Source organism: Centruroides sculpturatus, unplaced genomic scaffold (genome assembly GCF_000671375.1).
Source record: "Centruroides sculpturatus isolate CEXI.00-Female unplaced genomic scaffold, Cexi_2.0 scaffold82, whole genome shotgun sequence".
In the NCBI taxonomy this organism is placed as follows: Eukaryota; Metazoa; Arthropoda; class Arachnida; order Scorpiones; family Buthidae; genus Centruroides; species Centruroides sculpturatus.
In genome coordinates, this window is record NW_019384498.1 from 276,474 (window position 1) to 292,516 (window position 16,043).

General features: G+C 23.3%; 1 protein-coding gene across 1 annotated transcript in view; it reads left to right on the forward strand.

Moving 5' to 3' along the window:
* Window positions 1–16,043, forward strand: part of LOC111621989 (F-actin-uncapping protein LRRC16A-like) — a 197,595-nt gene that overhangs the window by 60,451 nt on the left and 121,101 nt on the right. The window contains exons 10-12 of the mRNA XM_023364280.1: window positions 7,342–7,430; window positions 12,510–12,604; window positions 14,596–14,637. Coding sequence (XP_023220048.1) covers window positions 7,342–7,430; window positions 12,510–12,604; window positions 14,596–14,637 — 226 coding nt within the window. The remainder of the gene's footprint in view (window positions 1–7,341; window positions 7,431–12,509; window positions 12,605–14,595; window positions 14,638–16,043) is intronic.

Genomic DNA, 16,043 nt, shown 5'->3' on the forward strand with positions numbered 1-16,043 from the left:
CAGTTGGGGACCATGTTAAAGTCGATATCCAACACTGTACAAGTGCAAAGGAAGCATGGGATACAATAGCAAATCTCTACGAAGATAAGAGTATTCTGAGAAGGCTGCAAATAAAAAGGGAACTTTACTCCATGGATTTTAACACATGTTCAGGTATGGCTGCTTATATTAACAAAATACAAACCCTCATTGACCAGTTGAGGAAAATCGGTTGTGTAATCGATGATCAGGAGCATGCCGAATTATTATTAATGCGTTTACCGGAGGAATATGATAGTTTAGTGACCAATCTAGCGATTGCCGCAGACGTAAAATTAACCTCAGTTGCAGTTAAATCCAAACTGCTGCAACAGGCTGCCAGAAAACATGAATGCAGTAACACTAATGAGTCAAAAGTGTTTAGTGCAACAAGAAACCGTTTCGATAGAAGAGGCACTGGTATCAAACAAAAGTATGACGATACAAAAATCTTTAATGGAAAATGCTTCAAGTGCAACAAATATAGACATAAGGCATCGCAATGTCACAGTGAAACAAATCCAAACCAGAAAAATCGAATGATGTTATGTTCAATTAAAAACAAAAGTGTTGACGCACATAACTCTGATTGGATTATAGACAGTGGCAGCGCTCATCATTTAAAACTGTCTCCGGATCGCCATTTCCGACAAAACTGTATTCTTTGTATACGTCTATAATAGGATTATATAATACCTACTGAAAATTATTAAATTATTCGTACAAACTTGATAACTTGTAAGCTGTTCCAATACCTTTGTAAATTTTTACTCAAAATATGTATTACTGCCTGCAACAGGAAAACTCCTTTTTTCATAATAAAGTTTGATTGATTGATTGATCGATTATACAAAAGCTTTACATAATGAGCTGGGCTCTATGGTCCCAAATTATTATCTTTGAGGTTTGGGTCATAATCATGAAATGCCTAAACCCTCAATTCTTAATCTCTTCCCAACACTTGGCTTTTCTAGCCACACATCCTATCTTAACATTGTGGTTTTCTCCTCCTAAAATTTTGTCTTTGTTCTTGTCTGCTGATCCAATAAAACGTGCAAATACATATTAATTCTATACTTCTAGAACACACACAACTCTACTGCCTCTCCACCACATTCCTGTAGGCTTCTCTACCACCTTCTGCCCTCTTCTAGCAACATCCATATATAATTTCACCTACTCCCATAGTAAATTTTCTATTAGACAAAACTGTTTAATCTGGCAATCAAAAAATACTTATTGATATACTTCACTTTGATATAAGCTCTGTTATAAAGTCTGTAGTAATCCTTGGAATTTGCCTGATGTGGCTTTCGGCACTAATTATACAAAATAAACTTATGAAAATCTGGCATAACACACAAAACCAGGGATGTCCAACCCACGGCACACTGCACCCTAAATTTTTAGGTATATTTTCTCAACTAAAATTCAAAAGTGATGACAACATTACCATTTTACACCTGGAAATAACTAAATATTGTAAAAAACCAAAATCAGAGTATCTCTGGCAAAATAAATTTAACAAAATACTAAATTCTTTTCGAGTGTCTGATATGCTATTTAAAGATAATCTTCAGGACTGGAAATACAGCTACACACTGTTACTGGAATCTGCAATTTTTCAATCTGTAAACAAAGATCAAGTCAACCTAAGTTGAAGTAATTACCATCCTTGGTATATAGATATCCTAAAAATACCACCCTCCCAACCATACCTCAGTAAACCGATAAATCTTAATGTGAAAAGATTAATATCCCAACTATGTCTCAATAAATGTTCACTTTTCATTAGCAACACCTATATCAATTTTTCAAATAACCAATGCTTCTGGTGCAAATTCGATGATTTCTCAATGCAACATCTACTACAAAATTGTCAAAGCTTTGCAAATACACAAGACTAATACAATATCACATGTATTCTTCAGTGTAGTCATCTCTCAATTTCAGAAATAACTTAAAAAACCATAATAAAAAAGCCCTTTATTATCTATATAACTATTTCATGAAAATCATAGAAATAATAAAAAACTAAAAAACCCACTCAATATATTTCAACATTGAATAAAAGTCAATTGTATCTATATCATTACTTCCAATAAAATTGTATTCTTTGTTTATGTTACACAGGATTACATGGTACCTACTGTATTTATGTGTATAAATTTGATAATTTGTAAGCTGCTACAGTACCTTTGTAAATTTTTATTCAAAATATGTATTACCCTCTGCAACAGGGAAACTTCCTTTTTGCTAATAAAGTTTTGTTTGATAGATAAAATTTTTAAGAAATTAATCAGTCTAATTTTCTAAACATAATTCTAAAGAACTTTCTTCCAAACTGTGTAATGTTATATTATCAAATTTATAATTGAATTGTATGTTACTTGCTTAGAGAGAATTTATAAATTGTCTACAGAATCTCACATTTCATATAAAATAGTTTGAATATTGCTGGTTTAATTTACTATATATTTATTATAAATTTGATTCAGAATATTCAAATAACATTTAATGTATTTATTTTTGTCTGCAAAGATTGCAAATTTAAATTATATATCTAGCAATTCTTTTCTTTTTGCTTTTTTTTTTTAATTTATTGATTAATCAATTAATAAATTGTGACACATACATATACATTTTTAATATCAATATATTTTTTTTATCATTGATAAAATTGCTAGTTTAAAGCAATTAGCTAAAACCATAATGTAACTTAATAATTTTCAAAATAAAAATTAGTAATATATAACTGCTTAGATATCATTTGAAAATTTGGAACATTTAAGTGTTGTAGAATATTGGATAAATCAGAATATATTTCTACATTCTGTAATGACTTGGAGAAGAAAACGCTACAAAACTTTGAAAATAAGATAACCTTGAAGAGTATGTGGATTAATCTGATAGAAACACTGATACCTATAGAAGCAGAAAAACTAAAAATGTGTTTTTAGTTTTTCTGCTTCTATAGGTATCAGTGTTTGTGAAACTTTATTATTAGACACACAAAAATCGCAAACTTTAAATGGGCAGGACATATTGTCAGCACGAATTATAGCAGAATGACAAAGACATTAGAGTAACATAGAGTGGAAAAAATCACAGCTGAGTAATATCAAGATAATGGGTGTAGGGAGGAGTGAAAGTTGCAATAAGCACACATGACTCAAAAGCTAAAACGATAACATAGTCTCTAAGCTACAGACTTTGTTAATGCTGATTAATATAGTTTGTAGTTGATTTTTATAGAAATAATTAACTTAAAATAATAAAATATAATTAATGTAATTAAAACTTAAATATATTAAGATTTTTAAAGTGTACTTCTATGCAAAACAGAATTTTGATATCAGTTTTTTAAATTAATTAATTGCATTTCTTTACAGAGACTTTGCTCATAAACTATCTTTAGCATTAATTTCTAATGCAAATACTCCCCTTCATACGTTAGATCTATCAAACAATTTGATTGAAGATAAAGGTAAATATTGAAAATGTATAAAATAATAGGATAAAGTTTTAATAATTACTGTTGTTTAAATTATTGCTTATATGTAATATTTTAAGAAAAAAGTTTTGTAATTGTCATTCTTTTTATTTTAAAATGTTTACAAAACTTGTCATCATTCTGATAAAATCAAAAAATAAATGAATGCAGTGCTAAATTTGAGGTAATAAAAAAATATTTAATCATAATCAGTTTATTAAATTATTTTAGCTGAAGATGATTGAAAAACTGTTGAAAAAGTTATTGTTAAATGTTTTCTGTTATCTATATGTGCATTTATTTATTTTTAGTTATTATTTCACAAAAAAAAATTATTTACATGTAATTTTTATATCAGCAGTTTTCAATTTTGCTTTCACAAATTCTCATTGTATTGTAAGACAAATTACTTTTCTAAAGCATTTTTCAGATTGTTATTTTTTTTTTTTGTGGATAGAACTTAAATTATTCAGTTTTAAATGCACAAAGACTAAGACACACTGTATTTTACGTTATTTTTAAGTAATTTGTTAAATTGAAAAGATTACTTTTAAATTTTAAATTATTTGAAATTTTAATGGTTTAAAATTTTTGTTAATTTTGTAATATAATTATTACAGTTAATATTGGAAGGTGTCAATAAAATATTTTAAAAGCATTTCTGAAAGTTAAATATCTTGGCTTGTTGACAAGGATTTTCTTTTATAAGATATACACAAAGATGAATACCAGCTTTAAAGTGGCATCATACAATGTTACATTTTTAAAAACAAATGGAATGTATTGTAGAAATTCTATGCATAATTTTTGATTTTATGTAAAGCATATCCATTACATATATCTCCATAATTATAATGATGTTCTCCTTTTAGGTATGTCATTGATGTATTGCAATTTTGTTTTTCAAAAAGCTGTATGGCATCAATGAATTGCAATAGTAAAATTTTACTAATAAATTATTTAGTTACATTTGGTAATAGTACAAAATATTTCAGAAAATAAATAATTGAAATACTATATTGTCATAAGATTACTTTGCAAGTATATAATCACAATTTCATAATTATTGATTTACAGTAGTAAAATGATTTAGTTTAATAAGCTTTCAAAAATTATTAGCGCTAAAAGTATTTTTTAAGTTAATTAAATCGTCTGCTCATCTGCACAAGCTTTAAATTCACTGAACAGATTAAAGCAATATGGTATGAGAATAAATAATAAATTTAAAATATTTTCTATAAGTTTTATTAATGCTGTATTATAGGATCATGGAAATAAAAACAAATTTTCACTTACTAAATGTGTTGTTTTCTGTTTTCTAATATGTATTAGAATATTTCAAATAAAATTAATTACTGTTTTCATTAAGAATTCAATTGATGTATGACTTGGAAATGTTTAATTAAATTTCCTGTAACAATTTCATTTTTAGTTTTTTTTAAACATATAATAATAAATTTTTTAAAAATTGTTAGAAATTAAAAATTATTAGAAGTTTTCATTGTTATATCTTACAGTTTTTTTTATTTAAATTATGTAAAAATATATATATAAAGTTTTGCTTAAATGTAATGGAAGTTATTGAACAAAACTATTTTCAAAATGATTCTTTTCATATATTTTTCATTATATTTTTTGTGATAATAGATTTAACATAAGACACCAAAAATTAATGGCTGTAATATTTCTTCGTATATCTGTTGTTGATTAACTGTCAGAAATTAATATTTTTGTTAAAATGAAATTTAAAGCTGTAAGTTTAAATACAGGAATGCATTAAGAAATTTTTCCATCAGGTTTTCAAGAAAGAATCTCAATATTAAAGTTAGAAATAATTAATAATAAATAAATAAATATATTTTTTTTAAGTACTTACATTAAATGTATTACAGTTATATTGGAAGTATATCATTAATATAATAATAAATCTGTTTATCATATTTGTTTAATAAAGTATTATACTTAAACAAAATTTTATTTTGTAGGAATCAATAGCCTTTGTGGAATTATAGCAAAAATCACTCAAGGTTGTATTATATGTTTATTTCTATGTATTTAATACTATATAAAATAATTTTAAATTACAAAAAATTATTTTTGTGAAATAACAATGTTTTACATGTTTGTTTTTTCATTTCAAATAGTATTAGTAAAGTTGTGATTGTTTAAAGTATGTTTTATGTACATTTAAATAAATATATCATTTAGTTTTACCTAAAAATATTGACAATGTGCAAACTTTTATTAGTATGTATTGAATTTATAAATTAATAAACAACTATCAAAAATAATTTTGATTGTTCAATATGATTTAATTAGACTTTGTTTGAAATTTTTGTGTCAATAACATTGTTAATAACCATGATTGTCAAAAATCATGAGATATTAAATTAAGTGATTAAATAATAATTGAACTACAGTAAGCATGTTGCTATCAATTAGAAATGGATATGCATGCTGTTTATCCATCTGTGAACTTAATGAATGAATTTGTTTATTTATTGAATTTTGTTAGATAAAATAATTTTGTGTACTGTTATTTGTGAATGATGATAAATCAATCAAAGAAAACAAAAAAGTGTATAAAATTTGCAGTTTATAAATGTATAAATTTATTAATGAAAAATATAAATAGTGTAATTTAAATAAAATTTTCATTAATTATTTACATTTGTTTTTCAAATTTGCATAATGTAAAGATAATTTTCTAAGAAATGTATATAATATTTATGTAAAATAACAAGCTTCTGTATTTAAAAAAATTAAATAACCTTTAAGAAATTTTTTCAATTATTTGTAATTACAGTAAGATTCCACTTAACATTTAGCACTTTGTCATTCCTAGACGACAAAGCACTAAATGAAACAGTGTTAAATAAGGTCATTTTAACACAGAGTAAATATGGAAAGGGGAACACATAACCAAAAATAAACAGTTTTTTACTTTAATTTTAAGTTATTTTTATATTAATTTGCATAACAATATATGTTAAATAACACACAAACATATGCACACAGAAATGTAAAGTTCATTTTTTGTGATGAAGGTCCTGGCTCTTCTGAAATTCTTGATTTCTTTTTGTGATGAAGTTGTCTAGTGACATTTGTTACTTTTTTTTTCTTTCATTAAGCAAATGTTAGTAGCAGGAGATTGCATCCAAAATACTTTGTCTTGCTTTTGCACTTCTTTCAAAATCTGTATCATTTGCTACAATTGATCAACGGTTTTGGTTATTGTTACCAAACTTTTACTAAGGAAAACTGTAACAAGTTTTTTGGGTTCTTCATTTTCAGAATCACTATTTTCAAATTCTACATGAATTCCTTGTTTTGCAAGTTCTTGAAGGTCTGTGGTAAAGCTCTCACCTGCAGTAACTCCTCAATATCCTGCTTGTGTACATCTAGTCCTGCTATATCAATTAGGTTGATAATTTGGTTAACCTAATGATACAGCAATAGACTTTTCTTGTTGAGAATTCATTTCTTGGATACCTTTAGCCATAACTTTTTCCACACTTCATTCATGCATTTGTCAGTTAATTCTTGCCAAGAGGAGTCAATATTGCCTATTGCATCCATGATGTTATATCTTTTCCAAAATTGCACCAAACAAACATAGATTTAATGAAAGTATGGCTATACGACGAATTGCCACCTTTTGCTGATTGGTTCATGTTCGGGGATAATCATATTACAATACCGAATCAATGAAATGCCGAAATAATTTGAATCAGCATAAATTATAACTTTTTTTTTTTTTTTTTTNTTTACTTAAAAACACACACAAACCAGAAAATAAAGGTTTGTATTTTTTTATATCTCCTTTTTAGATATCAGAAGCATTAGAACAATTATTACAAGTAATGAAGCATTCAGTTTCTCTTGAAGAATTATATCTTGATAATATTGGTGTAAAAGGGTAATATGTTTTATAATTTCAGAAAAGAAAGCTTAGTATCAATAGTAACTAAATATTATGAGTGAAAATGCATAAATAATCTGTTATGTACAGTATATTACATATTATATAGTAGACCCCCTATAACACGGTAGATATGTTCTGTTTTATATGAATTCCGTGTTTTATGAGTCACTTAAATACATGAGCCAATCACAGCCCGGCACATGTGCAGTTTAGGGACTACAGCTGTTTGAAAGGTTTTCTTCCATAAAATTAATTGATTCTAGACTAATTTGACTCAACATTTCCAAAACACATATAATTTTTTGGGAATAATCCATATAAACTATGCTATAAACAAAAAATTATAGGATTACTTACCGATTGTGCATCGATCGACATTGCCATTACTTAAGCTTGTTTTTGTCATGGAGCAATGCATCGAAACAATGGGGTGCGCGTGTTTCCCGATAAATTATTTTTCTGCAAAAAATTTGCTGAACTTTGGAGATATCATTAATATAAACATAATTTTTATGGACACTAAATAATAAATGGTTTTTAGTAGGTTCATTGCTTGTTTAAACTCAACGGTTTGTGCAGTATCTGTTATTGGTCTAGATTCAACCAATCCTGTCGCGACACGAGTCGGCGATGACATTTTATTGTATTATATGAGTCTCTTTTAGCATGTTTATATGATACAATTGCAATTTTTTTGCCATGTTATATGAATCCATATTATATAAACCTGTGTTATAGGGGGTCTACTGTATATGCTAAACTATTTTAGTGTTTTGAAAACTCATCTAAGATCTTGCAGCAATTTAGACATTTTCTTCAAAACTATTTACTATAAATAAAGTTAAAGCAACAGAATAAGATAAATGTTTTAGGTCATATTTCAACTTTCAGATCTGTAGAGGACCATAACACATTATTGAATTAATTTATTTAACAATGTGTTCTGTTTTATTTGTTATCTCTACTTGAATTTAAGAATTAATTATTTTCTTAGATGTGTTTCAATTCAACTGTTTTCTGTAGTTGTTTTCAACTATATAATTTAGACCAGGGGTTGCCAAAGTGGTCTATATCAACCCCCAGGGGTCGATATAACATTATTGGGGGGTCAATGAAAAGACTAAAACTTACAAATTTTGAATCGAATATTACTAAGGATTATCTGTCATAATTTTATTTAATTTTACTAAAGGATTATCAATCTTATCTGTCTCATTGATTGTCAGTTACTAAAATTATTATTAACATATGTACAATAAATGTAAAAAATGTAAAATTAAAAGATATATATTAAAATAGTAAAACCTTTTTTTTTTTGCTTGTAACACACACTTTTTGGTGGGGTCGATGTGAGGTTTCGAAAAGTTTAGGGGGTTGACGATTAAAAAAGTTTGGCGACCCCTGATTTAGACAATCTTAGTTTTTAAAAGGAAGCTTTTCTTTGGTGGAGGTTATGCATCTGACACAGCACAATGTTTCTGGACTTGTTTGAACATATTCCTAAAATGATAACTTGAAAATTAATAGACAAATGGTTACTTCAGAAAACATGAAAACATTTGTATTTGAAGAGCGAGATTGAATATCAGAATGTTTTCTTCATTATAAAACTATAGTTATATCACAGTTTCAAATGCATGTAGAGTTCATTAAATCAAGCAACTTAAGATAATTGATATTCCAGCATTTGTATGGCTTCTTCATGGTACAGTTAGGTTAATTTTTTTATAATCATGCTTATATGTACAGTGTTTTGTCTTGTCATTGATTTCTTTGAGAGAGGGAATGGAATATTCAAAGAATTCATGATTAATCATATCTTAGTATTTGAATTTTAAAGCATGGCTGGAATGTTCTAGGAAGATAAATTGCATCAAATAAGTTTTTAAATCTTTCCTGAACTGAGTTTTATCTTATTAGTACTGAAATCTGTTACAAAATTGATTAAAAAACCTTATAAATCATTATGGTTTGTTATTGTGTGACTCATTTGGCTATGAGACATAATTATATTTTTGTTATTAATCCACATTTATGGTATATAGCATCTCTGTTTAGAATTAAGAAGCTTTTATTACAATTTATCAAGATGAAGACTTATTGTTATGTAAACTATAATGAGTTTTTAGTATTGTGATTATGTTTATATACACATCAAATTTCAATCAATTCTATCACATTTATTTTTTAAATGATGCTTGAATGTTAATTTTGGACATAAGTGTATATATAGTATTAATAACTAAGGATATTTGTGAAATGAATATTAATTATTATTTTTTAATTATTTGATGTTTGTTATAATTTTAGTTTTTAAATTTAACTTAAATTTGTTAATGACCAAATAATTTAACATTGTAAGCAATACGACAGTAAATAACCATAACAAAAATGTATTCGTTTAAATCAGTAGTTCAAATTTTTAATATCGATGAAATATTTCACATAAGTAAGGATTCCCTTTTTCTTTAAATTTTATTTTTATGGGATTTCACAAAGATTTTTAGAAACAAATATTAAATATAAATAATTTTTNATTATGATTATGTTTATATACACATCAAATTTCAATCAATTCTATCACATTTATTTTTTAAATGATGCTTGAATGTTAATTTTGGACATAAGTATATATATAGTATTAATAACTAAGGATATTTGTGAAATGAATATTAATTATTATTTTTTAATTATTTGATGTTTGTTATAATTTTGGTTTTTAAATTTAACTTAAATTTGTTAATGACCAAATAATTTAACATTGTAAGCAATACGACAGTAAATAACCATAACAAAAATGTATTCGTTTAAATCAGTAGTTCAAATTTTTAATATCAATGAAATATTTCACATAAGTAAGGATTCCCTTTTTCTTTAAATTTTATTTTTATGGGATTTCACAAAGATTTTTAGAAACAAATATTAAATATAAATAATTTTTTAAAATAAATATTTAAAAGTTTTTTTATTTCTAAACATAAATATTTACAAATTTCTTAAAAATTGTAAAATCAGGTCTCTGTCACATTTTAATTTCACCATGAAACTAATTGCATATAGTCTTATCCTTTCTTCTTAAAACAATTAATTAAATTTTATTATTGACTAAAATTCAAAATTGATGACAACATTACCATTTTACACCTGGAAATAACTAAATATTGTAAAAAACCAAAATCAGAGTATCTCTGGCAAAATAAATTTAACAAAATACTAAATTCTTTTCGAGTGTCTGATATGCTATTTAAAGATAATCTTCAGGACTGGAAATACAGCTACACACTGTTACTGGAATCTGCAATTTTTCAATCTGTAAACAAAGATCAAGTCAACCTAAGTTGAAGTAATTACCATCCTTGGTATATAGATATCCTAAAAATACCACCCTCCCAACCATACATCAGTAAACCGATAAATCTTAATGTGAAAAGATTAATAGCCCAACTATGTCTCAATAAATGTTCACTTTTCATTAGCAACACCTATATCAATTTTTCAAATAACCAATGCTTCTGGTGCAAATTCGATGATTTCTCAATGCAACATCTACTACAAAATTGTCAAAGCTTTGCAAATACACAAGACTCATACAATATCACGTGTATTCTTCAGTGTAGTCATCTCTCAATTTCAGAAATAACTTAAAAAACCATAATAAAAAAGCCCTTTATTATCTATATAACTATTTCATGAAAATCATAGAAATAATAAAAAACTAAAAAACCCACTCAATATATTTCAACATTGAATAAAAGTCAATTGTATCTATATCATTACTTCCAATAAAATTGTATTCTTTGTTTATGTTACACAGGATTACATGGTACCTACTGTATTTATGTGTATAAATTTGATAATTTGTAAGCTGCTACAGTACCTTTGTAAATTTTTATTCAAAATATGTATTACCCTCTGCAACAGGGAAACTTCCTTTTTGCTAATAAAGTTTTGTTTGATAGATAAAATTTTTAAGAAATTAATCAGTCTAATTTTCTAAACATAATTCTAAAGAACTTTCTTCCAAACTGTGTAATGTTATATTATCAAATTTATAATTGAATTGTATGTTACTTGCTTAGAGAGAATTTATAAATTGTCTACAGAATCTCACATTTCATATAAAATAGTTTGAATATTGCTGGTTTAATTTACTATATATTTATTATAAATTTGATTCAGAATATTCAAATAACATTTAATGTATTTATTTTTGTCTGCAAAGATTGCAAATTTAAATTATATATCTAGCAATTCTTTTCTTTTTGCTTTTTTTTTTAATTTATTGATTAATCAATTAATAAATTGTGACACATACATATACATTTTTAATATCAATATATTTTTTTTTATCATTGATAAAATTGCTAGTTTAAAGCAATTAGCTAAAACCATAATGTAACTTAATAATTTTCAAAATAAAAATTAGTAATATATAACTGCTTAGATATCATTTGAAAATTTGGAACATTTAAGTGTTGTAGAATATTGGATAAATCAGAATATATTTCTACATTCTGTAATGACTTGGAGAAGAAAACGCTACAAAACTTTGAAAATAAGATAACCTTGAAGAGTATGTGGATTAATCTGATAGAAACACTGATACCTATAGAAGCAGAAAAACTAAAAATGTGTTTTTAGTTTTTCTGCTTCTATAGGTATCAGTGTTTGTGAAACTTTATTATTAGACACACAAAAATCGCAAACTTTAAATGGTCAGGACATATTGTCAGCACGAATTATAGCAGAATGACAAAGACATTAGAGTAACATAGAGTGGAAAAAATCACAGCTGAGTAATACCAAGATAATGGGTGTAGGGAGGAGTGAAAGTGGCAATAAGCACACATGACTCAAAAGCTAAAACGATAACATAGTCTCTAAGCTACAGACTTTGTTAATGCTGATTAATATAGTTTGTAGTTGATTTTTATAGAAATAATTAACTTAAAATAATAAAATATAATTAATGTAATTAAAACTTAAATATATTAAGATTTTTAAAGTGTACTTCTATGCAAAACAGAATTTTGATATCAGTTTTTTAAATTAATTAATTGCATTTCTTTACAGAGACTTTGCTCATAAACTATCTTTAGCATTAATTTCTAATGCAAATACTCCCCTTCATACGTTAGATCTATCAAACAATTTGATTGAAGATAAAGGTAAATATTGAAAATGTATAAAATAATAGGATAAAGTTTTAATAATTACTGTTGTTTAAATTATTGCTTATATGTAATATTTTAAGAAAAAAGTTTTGTAATTGTCATTCTTTTTATTTTAAAATGTTTACAAAACTTGTCATCATTCTGATAAAATCAAAAAATAAATGAATGCAGTGCTAAATTTGAGGTAATAAAAAAATATTTAATCATAATCAGTTTATTAAATTATTTTAGCTGAAGATGATTGAAAAACTGTTGAAAAAGTTATTGTTAAATGTTTTCTGTTATCTATATGTGCATTTATTTATTTTTAGTTATTATTTCACAAAAAAAAATTATTTACATGTAATTTTTATATCAGCAGTTTTCAATTTTGCTTTCACAAATTCTCATTGTATTGTAAGACAAATTACTTTTCTAAAGCATTTTTCAGATTGTTATTTTTTTTTTTTGTGGATAGAACTTAAATTATTCAGTTTTAAATGCACAAAGACTAAGACACACTGTATTTTACGTTATTTTTAAGTAATTTGTTAAATTGAAAAGATTACTTTTAAATTTTAAATTATTTGAAATTTTAATGGTTTAAAATTTTTGTTAATTTTGTAATATAATTATTACAGTTAATATTGGAAGGTGTCAATAAAATATTTTAAAAGCATTTCTGAAAGTTAAATATCTTGGCTTGTTGACAAGGATTTCCTTTTATAAGATATACACAAAGATGAATACCAGCTTTAAAGTGGCATCATACAATGTTACATTTTTAAAAACAAATGGAATGTATTGTAGAAATTCTATGCATAATTTTTGATTTTATGTAAAGCATATCCATTACATATATCTCCATAATTATAATGATGTTCTCCTTTTAGGTATGTCATTGATGTATTGCAATTTTGTTTTTCAAAAAGCTGTATGGCATCAATGAATTGCAATAGTAAAATTTTACTAATAAATTATTTAGTTACATTTGGTAATAGTACAAAATATTTCAGAAAATAAATAATTGAAATACTATATTGTCATAAGATTACTTTGCAAGTATATAATCACAATTTCATAATTATTGATTTACAGTAGTAAAATGATTTAGTTTAATAAGCTTTCAAAAATTATTAGCGCTAAAAGTATTTTTTAAGTTAATTAAATCGTCTGCTCATCTGCACAAGCTTTAAATTCACTGAACAGATTAAAGCAATATGGTATGAGAATAAATAATAAATTTAAAATATTTTCTATAAGTTTTATTAATGCTGTATTATAGGATCATGGAAATAAAAACAAATTTTCACTTACTAAATGTGTTGTTTTCTGTTTTCTAATATGTATTAGAATATTTCAAATAAAATTAATTACTGTTTTCATTAAGAATTCAATTGATGTATGACTTGGAAATGTTTAATTAAATTTCCTGTAACAATTTCATTTTTAGTTTTTTTTAAACATATAATAATAAATTTTTTAAAAATTGTTAGAAATTAAAAATTATTAGAAGTTTTCATTGTTATATCTTACAGTTTTTTTTATTTAAATTATGTAAAAATATATATATAAAGTTTTGCTTAAATGTAATGGAAGTTATTGAACAAAACTATTTTCAAAATGATTCTTTTCATATATTTTTCATTATATTTTTTGTGATAATAGATTTAACATAAGACACCAAAAATTAATGGCTGTAATATTTCTTCGTATATCTGTTGTTGATTAACTGTCAGAAATTAATATTTTTGTTAAAATGAAATTTAAAGCTGTAAGTTTAAATACAGGAATGCATTAAGAAATTTTTCCATCAGGTTTTCAAGAAAGAATCTCAATATTAAAGTTAGAAATAATTAATAATAAATAAATAAATATATTTTTTTTAAGTACTTACATTAAATGTATTACAGTTATATTGGAAGTATATCATTAATATAATAATAAATCTGTTTATCATATTTGTTTAATAAAGTATTATACTTAAACAAAATTTTATTTTGTAGGAATCAATAGCCTTTGTGGAATTATAGCAAAAATCACTCAAGGTTGTATTATATGTTTATTTCTATGTATTTAATACTATATAAAATAATTTTAAATTACAAAAAATTATTTTTGTGAAATAACAATGTTTTACATGTTTGTTTTTTCATTTCAAATAGTATTAGTAAAGTTGTGATTGTTTAAAGTATGTTTTATGTACATTTAAATAAATATATCATTTAGTTTTATCTAAAAATATTGACAATGTGCAAACTTTTATTAGTATGTATTGAATTTATAAATTAATAAACAACTATCAAAAATAATTTTGATTGTTCAATATGATTTAATTAGACTTTGTTTGAAATTTTTGTGTCAATAACATTGTTAATAACCATGATTGTCAAAAATCATGAGATATTAAATTAAGTGATTAAATAATAATTGAACTACAGTAAGCATGTTGCTATCAATTAGAAATGGATATGCATGCTGTTTATNTTTTTTTTTTTTTTTTTTTTTTTTTTTTTTTTTTTTTTTTTTTTTTTTTTTTTTTTTTTTTTTTTTTTTTTTTTTTTTTTTTTTTTTTTTTTTTTTTTTTTTTTTTTTTTTTTTTTTTTTTTTTTTTTTTTTTTTTTTTTTTTTTTTTTTTTTTTTTTTTTTTTTTTTTTTTTTTTTTTTTTTTTTTTTTTTTTTTTTTTTTTTTTTTTTTTTTTTTTTTTTTTTTTTTTTTTTTTTTTTTTTTTTTTTTTTTTTTTTTTTTTTTTTTTTTTTTTTTTTTTTTTTTTTTTTTTTTTTTTTTTTTTTTTTTTTTTTTTTTTTTTTTTTTTTTTTTTTTTTTTTTTTTTTTTTTTTTTTTTTTTTTTTTTTTTTTTTTTTTTTTTTTTTTTTTTTTTTTTTTTTTTTTTTTTTTTTTTTTTTTTTTTTTTTTTTTTTTTTTTTTTTTTTTTTTTTTTTTTTTTTTTTTTTTTTTTTTTTTTTTTTTTTTTTTTTTTTTTTTTTTTTTTTTTTTTTTTTTTTTTTTTTTTTTTTTTTTTTTTTTTTTTTTTTTTTTTTTTTTTTTTTTTTTTTTTTTTTTTTTTTTTTTTTTTTTTTTTTTTTTTTTTTTTTTTTTTTTTTTTTTTTTTTTTTTTTTTTTTTTTTTTTTTTTTTTTTTTTTTTTTTTTTTTTTTTTTTTTTTTTTTTTTTTTTTTTTTTTTTTTTTTTTTTTTTTTTTTTTTTTTTTTTTTTTTTTTTTTTTTTTTTTTTTTTTTTTTTTTTTTTTTTTTTTTTTTTTTTTTTTTTTTTTTTTTTTTTTTTTTTTTTTTTTTTTTTTTTTTTTTTTTTTTTTTTTTTTTTTTTTTTTTTTTTTTTTTTTTTTTTTTTTTTTTTTTTTTTTTTTTTTTTTTTTTTTTTTTTTTTTTTTTTTTTTTTTTTTTTTTTTTTTTTTTTTTTTTTTTTTTTTTTTTTTTTTTTTTTTTTTTTTTTT